Raw genomic sequence first — 21,403 nt, 5'->3', positions numbered from 1 at the left:
AATAATGACACTTATCGATTCAAGGGTTAAATAGTGTTTATTTCATGTAATGTTAACGAATTTTGATTTACTCTAGTTTTTTTCTTCCCCGATTATCCCTTGTAATGTAAGATTTTGTCCTTTTATTCCCTCGTTGGATATGTTAACGAATTTTTGTTTACTCTCTTCACTAAGCATGACATGTTATCATTTATGATGAATTTTAAATCAACATACCATGAGAGGCTAAAATGACAGAATCTTGATATTAGGGGATAATCAAAAACAAATTACAACGATAAATAAAAAATCGCTAAATTCTATTTTACTTTCCTTTTGAAAAACTCCTATTTTACTCTTGATTTAATGGTGAAAATAAACTTTATGCATAGTGAAATATTTGTCTCATTTACATTGGACTTTAATTTCTAAGTTTCTTTCTAACTATAATTAGTATATTACTTTTAAGTAAAGTACATTGTATGGCCACTTTTTTGCTTTTAATTTGGGTTTGGTTGGTTCATAATGTAAAGGTCGGCAAGAAACAAATTAACAAGCGACGTACGAACTATCAAATGAAAGTGAAAGTACATATACATGTGATAGGGACACAACACAAGTAAAAAAAATGTGTACATGAATGATAATAGTCTTAAAGTAAAGAGAAATAATATTTTCAATGAAAAAAAGAGAAATAATATTTGGACAACAATTTTGTTATCCGACCATACTAAACGGACACCAAAATGCTTTCATGTCACGAGGGAACACATTGAGGGACACTGGGTCATGAAGGGACACGTTTGCTGTGCCAAAATGCTTTCAGTTTTTTGAAAAGGTCGTCATCACAACATTGGCTCGCATTGCAAAAACAATCTGCACCCGCTAATGTTGTTTTTCCTTAATAACATGCATTAGATCACAATTATCTTTTTTCTCGTAAACCACCTACAACTAACTAGTGTCCGTAAAGACTCCAACAACACAGTGAATTGAGGTCTGAATTCTAGTTAATTATATACTCATGTTTAGTGCTCGACAATGTCTCAAATAGAATTACTTTCGATTGAAAAAATTTATAGGAAAAATAACAAATAAAACGCCTACGTGCATCTTCCTATATCTCATTTTCATTCTACTTCTACAAGTAGAAAAAGTATCTTAATTTTAGGAAAAGAACAAAACAAAAACTCCAGTTATATATAAGAGGCTAGTGCCCATGCTCCCTTCTTAATTCTTATGTGGTTTACTCACTCTCCCATCCCATCTGGACCATGCTATATTATTATTAATTAGTTGACTAAACTTATGTAAAATTTATGCATCTAAAATTATGATTCAAACCTTTTATAATTTTTTTAATAAAATATTTCCAAGTACAATAATCATGTGATGAGAAATAGTTATTTATGCTAAATTTGTTTGCACGGTCATTCCTTTATCTCACCTTCAACAACAATGAGTGGCGGAGCCACATTATCTTCAAATTAGGGTTGCACACTTGCACACCTTCAATATTTTAAATCTCTACCAATAATCCAATTTTTATTCATTTTGCACCCCCTCAACTTTTAACTTTGCACCAATTGTTTTCTACACAAGATAGACAATCAGATACATAATTCAACTAAGTGCGGATGCAATGTCAAGACACACACACATGTTGGAAGGAAGTTTTGGGTAGGTGGAGAAAGTATTTAAGTATTTAGAAGAGGATATGAAACTTTTGGAAAACGGAAAAGTGTTTATAATTTTTGGCTTGATAAGTGCATCACCTCTATTTATACGTGTGGCATACTAGGATTTTATTACCACAAATTTAATCTAATGACTATAAATCACTCTCTAGAGTTTTCTCTACTATTCTACAAAAATCTTAACTTATCATTATCTTCTAGAGAGCTCCATGGATCTCTCTAGAATAGGCTCAACCAGATTGCATGACAAACACATGAAGTGGCAGCCACGTACTCCGCCTCACATGTAGAAAGAGTGACAATCGGTCGTTTCTTTGACATCCATGTGAAGGTTGTGTTTCCAATGTAGAAAACAAAGTCACTTATGCTTTTTCGGTCATCTATGTCTCCTCCCCAGTCACTGTCACTATATCCAAGAAGTTTGTAATAATCATAAACAGAGTAGCACAAGCCTTAAGCCTAAGTTTGTTGTCCGCGTGAAAATCAAGTCATCTACATACAAGCATACAATCAAAATATCTCCACCTCAATTTGATATAGAGTGTGTTCTCATATGGATTCCAAGCTCAATGTAGATTTCTTCGTCAAGGATCCCATTTAAGAAGGCTCCCTTTACTTTCACTTGTTTTTCACTAGGTCTCTCTATGAACACTAGGGGCGGATCTAGAATTTATTTTTGGTGTGGCCTGTTTCACATACCATATAGGTCGATGAACACTTGTTTCACATACCGTCAAATGAGTCATTGTCTTCACCACTTTCAATCAAAATGGTTACTGAATTTTTTTTTAACTTACCGTCAAATTAGTTCACTTTTTTATCGATTTTTTATATCAAATAGTCGTACTATTTTAAATTTAATGTTGCCTATGTGACATTTAAATTGTGTGACGTCATTGTTCACGCAACACTTAACACTCCATATCAATGTGACATTCCATATGAACAAATTGAATGGTGTTAGAAAATGAATGCCAAAATAGCGATTAAATTGAGAAACAATTAACAAAAATAAAGATAAATTTAAAAAATTAAAAGAGTAAATGACTTAAAAGCAAGTTAAAGAGAAATGACTAATTTAAGCCGTTTATTTGAAGAAAAATATTATTCAAATACAATTTTTTAACAAAAATATAACAAAACTACATATTTTATTTTTTTTAATATTTATTATACATCTCGATATTCGTACTTTGAGTGGAAAAAAATATAATGTCTATTTTTGTCCAACCTTTATGCGTTTATATAACACATGTCTTATTTAAAACAAAAAAGTAGCGTTGTTCTCTCGTACACAGCTTCTCTGTTTGTGTAAAGTGTAAACTCTTAGCAATGGCGGCGCTGCTTGGTCACATTTTGAAGACCCGAAATAACTCCTTTCTTCTTCGCAACATCACCAGAACCTTCGATACTATCTCCTCCTCTTCATTGCACCAAACACCTTTCATTCTCCCATCTTTATCTCAAGGTATTTCAAATCATCATAACGATCATAGCAATTAACCAAAAATCTTGACGAAAATTGCAGCATTTCTAGGTTTATATAGCTTATAGTGGTAACATATCAATGCATGCAATGCATATGATTATGAATAATTTACTGAATTGAGTTTTGAGAAAGAGTGAAAATGAAAGTGAATTACTACTTCCTTTACTTTTTATCTATAATAGCTTATTTCTCTATGTGCAAAAAAATAGTTAAACGTATTATTGATTAAGCAATAGTTGATGTTGAGTTGATAAGGGATTTGAGCCCTTAAGCAAGTGATTAGGGGTTTGATCCCCCCGACTCTGGGAACGAAGAAGATTCGGTTGAGAGGGGAGAATCTACCTTATGTGCCCAACAGGTTCCAGAATGGAGATTATTCATTGCTAAACTACTGTGGAAACTTCGTACCTACAACATTGTAACAGAAAAAAATTGTTGTGTTGAACTCTGAAAATGACAAATAATTTGGAACCTTTTTTTTTTTTCCCTTTCCCTTTTCTAAAATCCTATTGTTAGAAATGAATAAAGGAGTAATTGAATATATGTGAAATGCAGCAGAAAGTGTTTGTGGATTTGATGAGATGGTTGGAGGAAAGGATAGGAAGTATTACATGCTTGGTGGGAAAGGTGGTGTTGGGAAAACAAGCTGCGCTGCCTCTCTTGCTGTCAAATTTGCAAATCATGGACACCCGACTATGGTGGTATCAACTGATCCTGCTCATTCATTAAGTGATTCTTTTGCTCAGGTAGCTATTAATGTGATACAAAAAAATAAATATATTATGAATTCAAACTTTTTTTACAGGCTTTTTAAGATTTTTTTTTTCTTCGCTAGATTAGTTTTGCTGCAATGTGGATAAAACTTTAGGGTTCTAACAGGATTTGACAGGGGGAAAGCTTGTTCCGGTTGAAGGAGTGAGCTCTCCATTATATGCTCTTGAGGTAATCTTTTTTATTAAAAAATTTGTTTGATATAGCTTTATTGGTCTTTTGCTGAACATTGTGATGTCATTCTGTGTTGCATCTTTGATTGTTTGATGACAGATAAACCCTGATAAATCCATGGAAGAATTCCGGACAGCTGGTCAAAAGCTTGGTGGTGGGGGTGCTAAGAGTTTGATGCAAAGTATGGGACTTGGAGCGATTGCTGGCCAGGTTGTTTGTGCTTAACGTTTTTGACTGCGGTCGCATAGCAGTTGTGATCCCTTATATTGTAGAAAATTGTGGTCGCAATGCAGTTGCACAAACATGAAAAACCTTGATGTTGCGTCTGCGTACTGTTTTTCTATGATATGGCTGTTCTTTTTCTACCTTGCATATGATATGGCTGTTCTTTTTCTACCTTGTTTGTTTTGTCATTGTTGGAACACATTAATTTGTTTGCGCCTTTGTAATTATATGGTATTTATATGATTAAACAGCAAATAGTCACTTCATGAAAGTAGCAAATAGCTAGGTAATTTAACCCCTATTAAGATTAAAGTATCATTTTACCAAGGTCCTCAGCTACTATTGCTGAAGACACAAATTAGAAATTGTTAGATCTTTGAAGGAAGTTTCGTGAAGTTTTAGGCATCGTCTTAGAATTTGGTGCTGCAGTTCATATACTGCATTGTCTGTCTAGTGATATAAGCAAGTGAACTATATATTAGATGTTGTTAACATTCTCTTCTCTTGTTAATGACATTGCTGTAGTTAGGGGAACTTAAGCTTGAAGAGATGTTGCACACTCCTCCACCTGGAACAGATGAAATCATTGCAATTACGAAGGCATGTATAGTTGTTTATTTATTTAAAATACAAGCATTGAGGATATTGTGCACAGCATGAAAAATGTGCTCTGCTTCTTTTTCCTGATTATGCTGCTTTGATCCAGGTGATGCAATTTCTAGAGTCTGAAGAATATAGTATGTTCAGTCGGATAGTTTTTGATACAGCACCAACTGTACGTGACATTATCAGTAATTTTACAAAGTGTTTATGGAAACTTAGGAAAAATAAATGATTGTTTATTCATCTGTCGATAGGGTCATACACTTCGACTACTGTCATTGCCTGACTTCTTGGATGGATCTATAGGAAAACTTATTAAGGTATAATTAATATGCACATTAAACCTTATACTGTCTGACTTTATATTTAACTAGGTCTTGATCATCTTCATCTATAATAATAATTTACTAAATCAATTGCTATGTCCAGATGAAGATGAAATTAGGTTCAGTCTTCGGTTCCTTGTTGGGAAAAGAACAACCTCAAAACAATCCTGTAAGCTATTATATTTTTATAATATTATTTCCCCTTTTCAAAATTCTAATAATTTTGTATTTGAACTTGCAGTTAGACAAACTTGAAAAACTTAAGGAGAATGTGGCAAAAATACATGATCTTTTCCATAATCCAGACACTATGGAATTCATAATAGTAACGATTCCCACGGTAATGCTAACTGGAAACAGAATTCTTGGTAATTACCATATTGTTGTGCAATGTTCTTGGAGTTGGCTCTTCATTTTAGGGTCAAAGACACTGAATTGTCATTTACTGATTTATTTTTGGATAACCAAATTTGATCTTTTAGATTTTAGTAAGTAGCTTTGAATTTTTATCATGTGCATGCAATTTTTGAAATGGAAGCCTTTTTTTATGTTAGTATTTATTTTTTTTTGAAATGGCCAAAGTTAGTAATTAGTTGTTAGTGTTAGTTTTTTTCACCTCGCCCTGAACCTTTAGTCCTTTCGCCCTTGGAAAATTTTAAATTTATATTTTCAAAACTTATACAACTAAAAGACGAGAAAAATGGCATCCATGTGAATGTTCATGAACAAGCCATGTCATATTGTAGACATCTAAACTATGTTTTGAAAAGTGTTGTGTTGACGGCTTACAATATCGGCCAGTTATTGTCATTTTTGTAGGTTCTGGTTATGCATTACACATAACATGATTTCGCCTACATAAATTCACGCATTGTTGCTTGACATAAGGCTTTGTATCATGTGCTTTTAGATGAACATTATGAAATAAGACTTGGCTTATTCTGCTAATCAAACATGAGTCAGAATGTGGTAGTGTTTTATGAAATGCATACCCGTTCAACTGTAATTAATTTCTCTAGCAAAATTATTCAAATGGGCTTTGCTTGTTTGTCTTCAAAACTAATTGTAAAATACTTTTTGTCTGCTTTACATTGCCTCATATTTTCCCTTTTTACATTTACTCTTAATTTATATACAATTTCCACATTTCCCACATTGTGATTGTTCGAATATGACCTCTTCAAGGTTATGGCAATTAGTGAATCATCAAGATTACATGCATCCTTAAAGAAAGAAAGGGTACCTGTTAAAAGACTAATAGTTAATCAGGTCTTACCTCCTACGTCAGGCTGCAAGTTTTGTTCGATGAGACTAAAGGTAATCAATAATTATTCATCATAATCCTTGAATGGTAGTAGTCATGCATGTATCTTTGGGGTTTTCACACTTTATTACGGATCAAACGTTTTTGGCTAGAGTTTTGTTTTGATTGTTGTATTAAATCGTGAAAATTTTCTTAGGTTTCATTTGTTATTAATGGGTATTGGTGTCAACATGAGAAGCTTAGTAATATATTATAGAATTGCAGATGTTGGGAAGGACAGTACATGATATATGAAAACATGAAATATCCAATTTGGTCCCTGAAGTTGTAGGATTGATACAACCTAGTCCCTCATATTATCAGCATTTCAGAATGATCCTTAGTATTGCAAAATGTCAATCATGTTTGTTCTTCTATTCATCTCTGTTACCGAACACGCCCCCAAAATTATTCACTTAGTTTCAAATGCATTTGCGACTTTGCCAACTTAATGCCATTATACTTCCTGCTAATACCAATGGAGGTGTGAATCTAATTTAACATTTTGCAATTTTTATGGATCATTTTGAAATATTAATACAATAGAGGACCAAGTTGATACAATACTACAATTTTAGGGACCAAATTAGATATTTTTACTGGTTAAATTGCTTCTGGAATAATGATAATTTCGAACCTAGTGCTTGCTATAAGAACCTTACAAAAGGTTTGTTCCAGTGATAATGATAAGTTGATGTACACAGTTCAGTTTGCAAGTCGTAGCCAACTCAATATGTTGTACCATGTATTTAACACTTCAAAAGTTGCTTAAATAGTTAAATTTATTATACTTCTCAAGTAAATAAATAGTAGTATACTAATAATTTCTTACACAAGGAACTAAATAATATGGTATTATATAAACAATTTCCTGCTTGATTCACATGCAGGATCAAATGCGGGCAATTGAAACTATCCACAATGATTCAGAACTCTCTGGGTTGAGATTATACGAGGCACCCTTGGTCGATATGGAAATAAGGGGCGTTCCAGCTCTCAAATTTATGGGAGATAATCTTTGGAGATAAAACATTTTTAGGAAGTTTAGCAACTACTCTAGCATTCTTTCAAGCCGTGAAGTGCGGGTACTAGATGTTATGTTAGTCTCTCTTTTCTTGTTTAATAATTGTAGTATCTGATAAGGTAACAAATGTATGTTACAACTAGTAATTCATGCATACTTTATTGAAAGAATAGAGTAATTTATAGATATACATTGATAGTGTGATATCATACAACATTTGGCTGCTGTCACCACCAAACCAATTTGGTGGAGGAATGAATGATAATGTTAAACTAAAAAACTGTTGAACTATATACTGTGTTATGCTGAGCTTGCTCTTGAAAGCATATTGGAAACTAATAATTTTGCTTTGAAAACAGCAATTAGTGAGAAAGGGTATCTTCTAAGGAAGTCTAATACTAATTTATCCACACCTAGCAATTGTTCTCAAACACTCTCTGATAGTCTTCTATTTCTACAACACATTGTCACATTGCTTTACTAGTTGGTGAGCACTGATCATGACTCATGGTTGTAGCACCAGCCAGAGTCTTGCACATGTAGCCTTTAATTTGTCCAAATAAAAAATCAGAGGGATTGAATGCTGAAACTATTTCTTCTGGAAGGTTATCATACAAAAAAATGCAAGCATGCGGCTAATTATTCCTGTCACAACAAGGAGTCCTAAACATTGGTACCAATGTTTGAGATCATAGCCGTATGAGTTGAGTGCACCACATCGGCTTATTAGCCAAACACCAGAATATCTACATGCAACAAAACATGATATAAATTAGTCAGCACAGAGAAATCTAAACATAAATCAGCTATGGAGCACTGACATTGATGCATAAACACTGATAAAATAGAAGTGATTGCATATATAATCACAACTGTCAATGCCTTACATCGTCAGACACACCTTTTGTCTAAAGTGTCGATGTTATATAGTTAATCTAACATATATCAGAATCCAAACCTTTTAGCATTTGATATAACAAATGCTTCAAGAGCCCATTTGGTGTAGCACAAATCGGATAGGAAAGCAACATAAGTGCTATCCTCTTCATTTTCATAAGTTGCTAGGAGAGTCAAAACTACCGGTAGTAACACCGACCACTGCATAACAACACAAGACATGGCTTGTAACTAAGAGTGAGTAAGGCATAACCACCTCAACTATGGTTGAAATGCTTACCAGCTGGGCTGGACCTGGTTCAAGGAAGATTGCCAACACATAAGCAATGCCGGTGACACAATACACCAAACATAGTAGAACAAAGTAGTTATCTGTGAAAGATGATCTTGGATTGTTGAAGAAATAGAACATGGAGAGATAAACTAGAGGCTTGATAAGTGTACTGAAATGGTCAACTGTATCTTTTGAGAGAAAGTAAGCAAGGCTACTCATCCCTGAAGCGCTTTCTCTCCAGTAATGCAACTTATCTAATGAGAACGATCTCAAAGCTGCAATCTTGGAAAGGAGTGCTGAAAATAAAGACATTATTAGGTCACAAAGAAGTGGTTAACTTTGTGATAATAACTAAGGATCAGCTTGGCTTGAGAAAAACAGATTGAAAATAAGGTGACAATTTTGTAACCAAGAGTGAGATGAAATTGAGATGAAACTTACATACTGCAATTACGGTGTATGTATAACCAGTTGCTCCAAATGATTCATCGCTCACTTTGGCAAGTGTTCCTAAGCAAACACCAGCTAGCAACAGAATCAGAAAATCTACAGCTTGTGTTCTAGCTTCTCGCAACCGCTGCTTACCAACTCTGCATGGAACCAATTAAGATCAAATCAAAAATCAAGTTTTGATGACAGTTAGCTGAAATATCCTCCCTCTTGTGACTTGCCTTCCAAGAAAGTATTTGTATTGTTGGAAAGATCCGGGTGTATTCCTATTGGACAAATCATTTGAAGCTAAGAAATTGAGTTGAAGGTTGTCTCTCTTCATCTCAACGTTGCACTTCACATCCTGCCAAAGTTCTCCGGCAAAAGAAGGCGCGGCAGTAAGCTTTGCATTCGGGTTACGTCCTCCTTGTGTTGGAATGGTACCACTTGGAGTTGACATTCCTTCTATAAGTTGCAGCATATCCATAGGCACAGGATATCCATTATGAAGCATCCATCTAACTGGTAGTTGTTTATGCGTCACTCCTGAGCTTGCACTTGGTTTTAATATTCCTTCTAAAATGTCAATGTAGTAATCTGGAGGGTTTACGCGGTCAGGGACTACAATCCCCATCCCAGAGAAGTACTCTTCCACTTTGTTAACAGGTCCATGATACACTGTAAGGCCTCCTTTAGCAAGCAGTATAAAATCATCAAACATCTTGAACAATGTGTAGCTGCACATCACATGAAAAAAGAATAAACAAAAGGGTTATTATTATGTACGTTACACCATTGTAACTCAAGATACATTTTGATTTCTATCGTAAAAGTGTTAGCGATATACTCTCTTTAACTGTGTTCAACACTTTATTATTAGTTCAAATTCATAGTTAGATCGGTATGAATTTCATTTAGTAAGAGATTATTGTTGAAAGAGTGTTATTGAGTGTGTTGGTATAATACTTGTACAGTTCTCTACGTCCATAGAGTACTTGTTAATATTTGTCGTCCAAAATTACCTCGGTTGGTGAAGGACCATACATATGTTTACGCCTTCAAGAGCCTCGCGTCTAAGTGCTCTAAGCAGTAATTGAGAAGATGAACTGTCCAAACCAGATGTAGGTTCATCCAAAATTAGAAGGGAAGGTTCCATAACCATTTCTAGTCCAACGTTTACTCTCTTCCTTTGACCGCCAGATATTCCTCGTTGCTCCACTGTCCCAACCAAAGAATCCCTTATTGCCTGAAGACCCAAAGATTCAATGACTCTTTCAACCACTAACACTTTCTCTTCTTTTGGTAGATCGGCCGAGAGTCTACAATAACATCAATTAACAAAAGGTGAGAGGAGAATAATCAATATCAAGAAAGAACATATATACTCTTGACTCTGTCATCGGCATAACACATGAATGTTCAGTGTTGTAAAATAGTAGTTATAATGTAATGGAATTTGAACAAATTGTTATTGTTTCGCAATACACTATTTAGTATAGTGTTGGCAATTAGTTGGTATAGCAGCACTATATCACTGTATAGAATGCATAACGGAATTTGAACAAACCGCTATTTTCCGCAATCTGAGATTGCCTACCTGTACTTGACTGTACTTGTTAACATGCATAATATCAAAAAAGAGAATGAGTGATGAATCTCAATATGTGGAATACCTGCATCTGGCACTAAACCACAGATTCTCCTCCACTGTCAAATTGCCATGGACGATATCATCTTGTGGAACAAAGCCAATGATCCTCTTGAATGATCGAATAGAAGATTCCTGACCATTTACAAGAACTTGACCAGTTGTGTGGCATCCAGCTGCTTTTCCAGTTAAAGCAGAAAGAAATGTTGTTTTACCAGCCCCAGACGGACCCATGACAGCAGAAACTCGACCGGGATGTAACTTACCAGTCACACATCTCAATAGATGTTTGTTTTTCCCTTTCAAAGTGAGTGTTAAGTCTTTAAAAGCAACCTCAATTGTAGGCCTTTTCCTTATATCAATGTCACTAGCCATTGAAATCACTCCGGAAAATGTTAAGTTCTTATTTTGTTCCTGCATTGCCTTTTCTTTTTCAATCTGACCATATGCATACTTGAAAATTTGACTCTGAGTATGCAAAGCCTTACCCCTTGGTGCTTGTTTTTTCACATTTTTATCTCCGATTTGCACATTGAACCCTTCTTGACTATCAGGATCTTGCTCAATATCATTTATTATTTTTGAGAGGTCGTTTTTATCCTTTTTCTTTGCTTTTGCCCCAGCTCCCATAGGTGGTAACGCACCTTTGAAATCTGGCATTTTATTTGTTTTTTTGCGCGAAAATGTACGCGATAATTGTGATTGTAGTCCTGTAGCATGCTTCTTAGCAATGTCTTTTGCAGATTTCCATTTTTCGCGCGCTTGTGTTTCTCTTACACTTGCAGCAGCTCTTTCTCTTGATTTTGCTTGTCTTCTTTCTCGAGTTGCGAGAACTTGATCAGAACAGTTGTATATGATAATCAGCATAAAACACAAGCCGGCCTACATTGAAAATTGAATAGTCATCTCTTTGTGGACAATAATGGATGTGAATAACTTTTTTACGCTAACGTGCATACCAACTAATCTCATATGGTTGTGGAACTTAAATGATCATTGATTACTTCACAAAATGAAAAATTTATAGATTACTCACAAAAACCAGGAGACCATATGCAGTAATATTTTGATTTGCAGATTTCGGCTCACAACTTGCTAGCTTGAAACATCCTGAGGAAGACAAAAATCAAGAAAATGGAAAAGGGTCAACGAAATGATTATATTTTACACTACATAAATTAAATCATATAACATATTTGAAGACACTTACTCTCTTGAGCTGTAGAACCTGTTCTGCAGTAATACCTGCAATTTATATATAAATAATAAAACTACATCAAAAGAATAATATATGGAAGATGACTATTACTTATTAGATCAAACAATAAGAAAAAGAAATATAACATATTTTGAGGCTATGCATGGCATTTCAACCACAATTTCAAACGAACTGTCTTTATTGTTTGCAATATAAAAGTTAGCAGTGTAACCGCGATCACAACCGCAATATAACAAACCATGTTGGGTGGTTAATTATAAAATTTAAGAACAAATTAATTAATGTTGGAAAGTAGAAGTTGAGGGAAAAATATTAATACCCTCTACTGCAAGGATTTTTTACGATTGTAGATGGACAATATGATCCTGCTGAACAGAATACCTCGCTACTACTGGTAATGTCAGCCCAAATATCTGCTCCTCCACAGCTATGGTTAGCTTTTCCAGGAGGTAACTGATAACGATATCTGCAGATTAACTCTGCTGATAAATATTAAAGTGTGCTAAAAATAAGAATGCAAAACCAATAGAACTAAAAGGTAAGTACTTACGGTGCACATATTCCACTAGTTTTATTTAGTTCCCCACGCGGACAATAAGATCCCAAAGGACAAGCTTCAATAGTAAACCGAAAAGGCAATTAATCAATAAAATTATTACATTGAGAATATATATATAGTAAGTTTAATAACCGATAAATAAATGCGCACAATAATAACACAAACGATTGATCATGAAGTTCAGTCCATTATTCCTATTTATCCAATACAAAGTTCGATTATGAAATCGAGAGTACTAGTACAATGTAATGTATACTACATTACTACATGCCTAGATTACAATTTTACCAATGTGGGGGGCTTCGCACCCTTAACCCCTATAGTTGTAAGCCAACATATAAAACTGGCTGCAAAGGATTCATTTTTAGTGTTGTGGTCGATGATTGTTAAATATGCTAGGTTAAATGCTTACGAATCATGCAGGTGATGCCGCGAGGACAAAAGAAACCTTCACAACAAGGTTTGCAATCAACAGATCTAACAGGTATTTCCTTCTTTTGATTATTAACATCAACTTTATCATTAGCTTTACAGCCCCAACCAGGTTCACATCCATTAACCCAAGAACTCAAATTACAGTTTTTGTTTGGCTTCAAAAAGTTTGCTTTGGTTCTTCCAGAGCCTGCAGACTTGTCTCCTGCAGCAAAACTTCTGGCATAGGCTTCTATTTCTCCTGATGTGCACATCCTTTGTGAAATATCTCCTGAAAAAATTGTCACCATAAAAAATCACATAATGATGCTAATAAATAATTGATAACATATAGTATCTTAAAGCTTTCAACCAATGATGACTAATCAATGTTGAAGTGTGTCGCTGTGGCATGCCAAACATGTCAATCGTTAGTTGGTTCAGTGGTATTGGCGCTGGACTTGGTAGGGAGGACCACGGTTCGATCCCCGCAACTGTGATCGGGAAGGGGCTGGAACCACTTGATGCCAGAACTGACCCCCCCGAATCAGATTAGGCTGTCCAGGGGCCGGATACTGGTGGAAACCAAAAAAGAATTGAACTTGGGAGCACAAGTTCAACCTTATTCTTATTCTTGCGTGCGTGTGTGATCATTGTCCATAATAATATGATCATATTAACATAAAGGTTTTAAATTGTGTTTAAGTTATGGAAAATAGTATCGTCTAAACAATTGATATCGTGAGAATTACGGTCAGATATATGTCAAATATATACAGACACAAATGTGGCCGTAATGCAAGTGATGGAGACGTAAAAAAAATCAACTTCACATCGCGGTCACAATTGCAGTTGCATGACGTACCGTAAAACTTCAAATGATAGGAAAGGTTTTCTCCAAATGGATTGAATTTGATGATAGAAGTAAAGTATATTTACCTTTCATTTCTTGGGCACACATGGACAAAAATGTGAGATCTTTGGTGAAATTAAAGGCACCATCCCAATCAGCATCCCTAAAGGAAAAACAAAAAAACACAAATTTGAATCATCAATGCAAGAATTAAGAGAAATGAATGAAGGTACCTATTTGGAAATTTGTGAGAAAAAGAAAACTCACACATCAACTATGCAATAACCCAACTCTTTTTTAATTGTAGCTTTGAAAACATTTGTATAACTGGATAAGCCGCGATACATTTCTTTCGCGACTATATCCTCAAGACCGGTACCACTTGAACCACCATCACCTGTATTTTTCTGACAAGAAACTAGTTGTGGTCCAAGAGTGCAAATGAACAATACAACAATTATTGTAACAACAAAATCATGTTTCTTAATTTTATCTCTTTTGTTCATTTTTGCATGAGAAAAGATTTGATTTTTTTTTTTTGTTTATTTATTTACAATTTGGAAGATTTTATTATTAACATGACAAAAGGTGAAATTCAGAGACAGAAACAAAAGAGATTGATGAAGAACATGGGTTGAGAAACATGGACAGAGACGACAGGGAGGGAGAGAGAAAGAACAAGAGCTGGAATTTCGGTTTTTCCTATGAAGAAATGGCGGCAAGGAGGAAGAGTTGGCGATGTATGAGGGAATAACATTTGCTTATATAAAATCAAACAAATGTCAATCAAATTCAATGAATGAAAATGAATGAATGAATTATACAAAAACATATAGTAGCACTATATTCATGCTGCAATTATTAAGACAAGTGTAATACACTCTCAAAATGACACATAAGCAACCTCGTATGATTGGAAGAAAAATATTGAATTGGATGCATGGGAATATACATATAGTCAATTTCTTTTATTTTTATTTGTTGACAAAATGACAAATATCATTATATTAATGAGGAGTGCTAGCAACACACTCCTTAACAAACACACTCTAATACATTTTCTTCTATTGGTTAAAATTTATATGAGTCCCACTAAAAATTATATGGGTCCACATTTTTTATGAGACCCATGTGAATTTCAACCAATAAAAGAGAGTGTGTTGGAGTGTGTTTGTTAAAGAGTGTGTTGCTAGCATTATTCTTATATCAATAGAATTTGCACATAAGCCACTAGATTTGGTCTAGTGGTGAGATGTTTGAGTAGTATATTATAGGTCTCGGGTTGGATCCCCAGCTCATTGTAAACAAAAAAAAATAGAATTCGGACATGAGGTTTCAAATTTAAATTTAAGTGGACTACAATCTAATAATAATTATATCATTGATTAAGTAGGGATTTATGGTCCCATGAGTTTACCTCAAGTTATAGGGACAACACATATTAAGGTGAAGCTCTATAATTCGAATCATGGACACTCCATTTATTTATTTTAAGGTGGAATTTCTAGCAAATAGATTACTAAAAAAAACAAAACAAAAGTAGGGACTTTGGATTGCGTACATTCAATCTCTAATTATGATTATTAAATTTTATTTATTATGAATTCGTTTAATTCCACTAACAATTTTTTTTAGTTAAGCATAAGAGGAAAGAAATTGTTGATTTATGAGGGAAGGTGAACACCATAACATTTTATGTTATGCTTTTAAAATTAGTTTTTTATTTACTAAATTATAATTTTAAACTTGGTCTCCCTAAAATTTGTCTTTGTTCTTGGGTCAACCAACCTCCTCTCGTCCAACCTCATCGTTAACCCGTCTAAAATGAAGATGGATGGGGTGAGCCAATAAAATGTGTAGGGTTGAAAATCTTACTATGTCACTTTTTATGGTGTGCTAGAGTTTTGACGGTGGTCTGTTCATTCGTTTTGTTCTGCCATCATCATGTCTTTGTTCACAGCGGCGTGGTTCAACCAACACCACCTCCCTCATGGTGGTGGTTGTTGGTTTGTGGTGTTTACCCCTCTGTTGTTGCTACACGCGTTACTGTCCACCTTTTTGGCAAGGACAAAGTTGGGTCTTGCTTAGATCCTTGTTCACCGGTGAATCTTGGGGTTGTACTACCTTGACCTCTGGTTCTTCAAGATTTCTTGAGATCTACAGTTTTCTTGTCGTTGGTGTCGCTTCAGTGCCATTGTCACTTCATGACCCTATTGCAGCTGTCATGTTTTGTTTTCGTTTGGATCTGGTAGTTTGCGGTGGTTTGGGTTTGCTTTGCTCGAAATTAAGGGCTGTTTATGGCTGATGTGTTTTTGTCACAGGGGATTATGGTACATGAATTTGTCTGTGTTGGCTATTGGTTCATTCGGCGTGTCATACCTTAGCAAATGCTCACACGTCACTTTTTTCGCTATCCAGTGTCGATGAATTTGTGGTTGCTTTGGTTTTTTCTTACCTGTTAGGGTTGGTTGTAAAACCACTTTTGTAGTTGGATTTAATTGTATTACCTTTAATTGCTCTATTTTTGTGTGTTGTATCTGGGTCAGGTTGATGTCCCTCAAGTTTTTTTGTAATCTCTTTTATTTTATGTTTAATCTATTTGGAATGCTGCAGAGGGTTTCCTTCTGCTCTCATTTTACGTAAAAAAAAAAAGGAGTGTGAAAAAACTCAAAAATAACTATCGTGCTAAGGCAAAAACAATGCCAAAGTAGCGGTACATATACAACCACCACACTAGAAAACCCATAAAACAACCAAAAAGAGGGCGAAACAAAAAGTGTGGTAAAACCCCCTCATACCAACAAAAAAAAAGGGTCTCACCACCATAGAAAGGCATCTAAGCCACAAATCACGATGGCAAAAAAGAAGATCCAAAGATGAGAACATAAATTAGTACTAACCAATAGACAAAAAAGCTTGTGATAAAAGGATAATAAAGTCTTTCGTAGAGAACAACAATCAAACTGCAACACATATTGCATAGAAAAGATGAAAAATCCAAGCAAAGTTACATATAACTCTATGTGGAAATACGAAAGAGAAGAGTGAAATGGTTCAAATCAAAGGTCTCTCTAAAATCGCTTTTATAGCAAAAGAATCAACATACATGAACGAATGATCGTGAAACAATCTATAGGTCCATATTTGTTACAGTGATCAGGGTCGGCTCCGAGATTTTGGAGATCCAGGGCAAATAATAAAAATGGACCCCTAATAAAAAATGCAATTTTTTTTTATAAAAGAACATCATTTGTTTAAATTGTAAATAATGTTAATAACATTAAAAATAGTTATTTATATGTGTAACTGACATTAAAAAAAAAGTCATATTCTGGAACATTGAAATTGAAACGATAAATAAAAGATTAACAAATCATTAATAAATAAAATTAACATTTACACAACAAATAAAATAAATAACAAAATTGATAGTGTCTTGATGATCTAAAAAAAATTGATAGTGTTTTTTCATAAAAATTACAATTTAATTTTATAAATTAATTCTTTATTTTCATAGAAATTTTTCAAAGAAATAACAAAATGTGGTTTTTTTTAATATAGATAAAGTAGTAAAGTTATTTATGAGTTATAAAGTTATTTTATTTATAGAAAAAATCATCATTTTGTAAAAAGAAATAATTTTTGAATTAGTTTGATTTATAATTTTTATGGTGGTATTGATTGTGATTTGTTGAAAACTGATCTATTTAAATAAAACAAACAAAAAATTGCCAACCAAAAAGTGCTAAAGCTGGAAATTGAACTCACTACAACCTGATTCGCACGATACAAGAAAGCCATGCACTAACCAACTAAGCTACCATCACTTCACATAAACAAATTCTCAGCACAAATACTTAACCAATTAATTTTAACATGATGGGCCAAAAAAAATTGAGGCTCCGATTTTTTGGAGGCCCTGGGCTCGAGCCCTGCTTGCCCTAGCCGAAAATTGGGCCTGATTGTGATAAATCCAAAATCCCAACATTGACCTAAAAAACCAACTACGGACATAGCCACTTAGGTGCTACAATCGTAGACCCACTATGTGAGAAGGTCAAACACCAAGTCCCTTCAAGTTACATCCTCAAAGATAGAGACAAGAGCGATTTTAGCAACATTTATTACTATGTTGTGATTAGTGCCACCAAATTTCCACCATGACAAGATGTTTTTACAAACTATTGCATTTGATAGAAGGTTCTAATCATAAAAGGACATTGTTTCACCTTTAGAGTGTTGAGGCAAAATGCAAAATCTCAATTTGATGTTTTAAAGATAACAAACATCTTAATTATATTTTAAATGTAATTCTGATCTCATTGTTATCTAACAAGTGCTCTTGAGTGTTTTAATTAGTCAGGAACAATTAAGCTTCTAATATCAATGATATTCATTATGTTTTCGCAAAAAGAGAAGCTTCAGGATCAGTCTGAGAATGATCTCTGGTTTAATTGCAACATTCTCCTCATGAACAAGAATAAATGCAAAAGCACTTATTTCATTAAGTCAACCATATACAAGACAAAGAAGCACTTTATCTTGGTTTTAACTCACAAGATCACAACAGTTCATGAACAATTAAGGCAATGAATAATTGGAAGAAAAATGACTTTCCTCTTTGGACAAAGTTAATGATCAAGCTTGTGCAACATGATAATTTCTCAAGGCATCATCTCATCAGGTGTATCAAGAGTGTTTGGACAAGAATTACATAGACCAATAAGGATGAGACAACACACATTCAACTCATAGTTGTCATGTACCTTCAATGTCATTATTTAATAAACATTCTCCAAGAGATTAATTTTTAATCAAGAAAAGAAAGTACATGGAAAGGACAAGTGAATAGTTACACAAGGACATCACAGCTGCATTCCCTCCACATTACAGCTGGTCACAGTTCTGCATCATTCTCCATTTGAAGATCAAGTGTAAAAATCGCCCAGATTGGAGAACACTCTCAGAATGATGCTGAGAATGACTGTCCTTTGCTTTTGAAGTTGCAAGATCATCTACAGCTGGCCAAAACGTGCATAAATGGTCTATAACGGATATACTTGGTGAGGAAGCAAGGAACAACTATCCACAGCCCATTGCAAGCTGTCATTATGGCCCTTTTATTTGAAAATATGAAGAACAACAGGGAGAACGTTCTGAGAAAGAACAGTCTGAGCTTATCCACTCAACAATTCAGCATGAGCTGTCTATTTTGAATCAACTAGCCGTTGGAGAACTTCCTTTGGAACCAAGGAACTGAAGACTCAAGGTTCAACTATAAAAGGAAGGCTTTGGCAACATTGAAGAGCAAGAGTTCAATTTACAACAATCAATCTACTTGTCTTTGTGATACAAGTTTTCAAGCTCTTCTTTAAAGATCTCTTTCACTCCATATTTTGTAATTATCATACTAGGATCAGTATCCATTTTGAGTGAACAAAGAGAGATTTTATTGTAACTAGCTTTTCAACTTAGTTTGAGTGAGAAAGCTTTAGATCCAAACCATTATCAAAATTGTAAAGATTGGCTCAAGTCAATACGTAACTATTGATTGAGTGACACCTCATAAAGTCTAGGAAAGACTTAGGTAGATCAAGCAAGTGAAGCTTGGAAGATTGTGATCTTGGATTAGATCAAAGAAGAAGTGTATCTTGAGATCGGTAGAATCTCTTAGTGGACAATCTCACAGGAGCGTGGGGACTGGAGTAGCCCATACTATTAAGGGGTGAACCAGGATAAAATTATTGTGTCTCTTCTCTCCCTTAAACTCGTATTAATTTTATGCGAACACAAACACACACAAATCACTTATTGTTTTGTTTGCAGCTCAGAGATCGTTCTAAGATCATTCTCCTAACTTATACTATTTATTCTGAGATCATTCTAACGTATGTTTTGATATCTAATTTTTAAAATGACAATTTTTAAAGGTTCACAATTCAAACCCCCCTTTCTTGTGAAAACTTTGCTACTTCATAGAGGTCCCTCAAAACAAAATTTATGAAACACAAAGCTTGCATCTCGATAGAACATTTAGTTCGACATTTGGTTCACATCAATACTCCCCAAAATGATCTTCTTCAAATTATATCCAAAGACAATACCAAATCAAACAAATCGATTGACGTGTTCCCTTTGCATACCATCATTTTGCGTATAAAGTCATCACGGTTCGACGACTTGGGGCAACTGTTTTAGACCGACTCAAGACTCATCCTTCATTATCTCGAGGCCCATTTCCACAAGGACCAATTTCCCAACTGCAAATCCTCTTCAATTCGTAATGCTTCAACGACTCAAAACACCTTCCCAACAACTATCAAATTCAAGCATTGAAAGGTGTCGCCCGTAACAGTCCTCCATCACTTCCCAACAGCTCCTCTTTCACAACTGTTCTGGGCCGAGCATCGAGCTCGAGCATCAGAGGGTGTCGAACACATACACCATCCGAGCACGTCCTAACGGTCAGATACCCTTGCGTATTGTAACGGCCGTAAACCGGAATGATGAGCATTTACTGCACATCAAGGCCTCCAAGCCGTTTTCCGGCAGCCACTTGATGGCCATTAATGCCATCAAGGGCCTTAGCCCAGCGCTGGGGGCTATATATATGCATCTCACTTCATTTGCAAGGTACGCATTTTTATAGCTAAGAAAACCTTACACACATACTGACTTGAGCGTCGGAGTGCCTGCAGGTACACAACCCCCCTCCGCTCCAACAGGGGTCTCAAACGCTCTCAACCACCGCAAACGCCGGCGAAGTCGCATCATTCTGGTCAACACGATCAGTGGCGCCGTCTGTGGGGACAATAGTTTCCCTGTTTATTCAAACCAAAAACTAAAAACTTCCTCAAAACACCCTTTCACGACCAATGGCTGGCGTTAACAACCACCAAATCCCGGAGCACGTGGCGGAGAACCATGGATCACCAATGGATTACGCGGCGTACCATCCGCAGGACGGACAATTCGCCTCCGTAACGGAAGATGGCCAGGGAGAGCAAAACGCGCATTACGAGCCCTACAACCCAGAAGAACCGCAGATCCCTGTGGCTACCCCGCCACAGGCGACTCCGGCAGCGGCTATCCCTCCGGGCGTTCCCATGCAAGAAATGATGGCTGCGCTGGTCAATGCAATCAACCGCCAGTCGGACTTACTGCTGCAACAGAACCAGCGATTCGAACAGCAGAATCAAAGGCTCGAGCAACAAAGCCGTCGCATCGACGCAATTGCCGAGTCGAGGATCACGGCGCAAGCTCGCCCAGCTCGCCGTTCGCCCACACCAGTGAGGAGCAGAACCTACTCCAGGTCTCGCTCACCACCTCGCCACAGAAGCGAAAGGAGAAACGAGGCTATATCTCGAAACTCCACCCCGCCGAGGAGACACTCCCCTAGAAGGGACAATCCTCCTCGTCGCCAGAGGAACCGATCCCCGGAAGAGAGAGACAACCACCAAGGCCCCCTCTCCCGAAGGATCCGAGAACTCCCCCTACCGGTCGGACTCGAAAAACCACCGGC

The 21,403-nt window shown here is 35.6% G+C and overlaps 2 protein-coding genes across 2 annotated transcripts; one reads left to right on the top strand and one right to left on the bottom strand.

Moving 5' to 3' along the window:
• The first annotated feature begins 3,696 nt into the window (after positions 1–3,696).
• Positions 3,697–7,882, top strand: LOC123919920 (ATPase GET3B-like). The gene is made up of 10 exons (XM_045971956.1): positions 3,697–3,911; positions 4,045–4,107; positions 4,210–4,320; positions 4,861–4,935; positions 5,042–5,110; positions 5,193–5,258; positions 5,368–5,433; positions 5,506–5,604; positions 6,450–6,581; positions 7,458–7,882. The coding sequence occupies exons 1-10, from the start codon at positions 3,747–3,749 to the stop codon at positions 7,593–7,595; spliced, it is 984 nt and encodes a 327-aa protein (XP_045827912.1). The 5' UTR covers positions 3,697–3,746; the 3' UTR covers positions 7,596–7,882.
• Positions 7,883–8,180: 298 nt separating this feature from the next.
• On the bottom strand, positions 8,181–14,387 carry LOC123922189 (ABC transporter G family member 28). The gene is made up of 14 exons (XM_045974934.1): positions 14,149–14,387; positions 13,968–14,044; positions 13,030–13,320; positions 12,609–12,672; positions 12,378–12,524; positions 12,050–12,084; positions 11,876–11,949; positions 10,865–11,721; positions 10,214–10,510; positions 9,434–9,928; positions 9,204–9,352; positions 8,769–9,058; positions 8,550–8,689; positions 8,181–8,337 (listed from the first exon to the last, which is right to left on the bottom strand). The coding sequence occupies exons 1-14, from the start codon at positions 14,385–14,387 to the stop codon at positions 8,181–8,183; spliced, it is 3,312 nt and encodes a 1,103-aa protein (XP_045830890.1).
• Positions 14,388–21,403: the final 7,016 nt, after the last annotated feature.

This window comes from Trifolium pratense, linkage group LG4 (assembly GCF_020283565.1).
Source record: "Trifolium pratense cultivar HEN17-A07 linkage group LG4, ARS_RC_1.1, whole genome shotgun sequence".
In the NCBI taxonomy this organism is placed as follows: Eukaryota; Viridiplantae; Streptophyta; class Magnoliopsida; order Fabales; family Fabaceae; genus Trifolium; species Trifolium pratense.
Note: the sequence above shows the minus strand (reverse complement) of the source record. Positions and strands in the feature narration are given on the sequence as shown.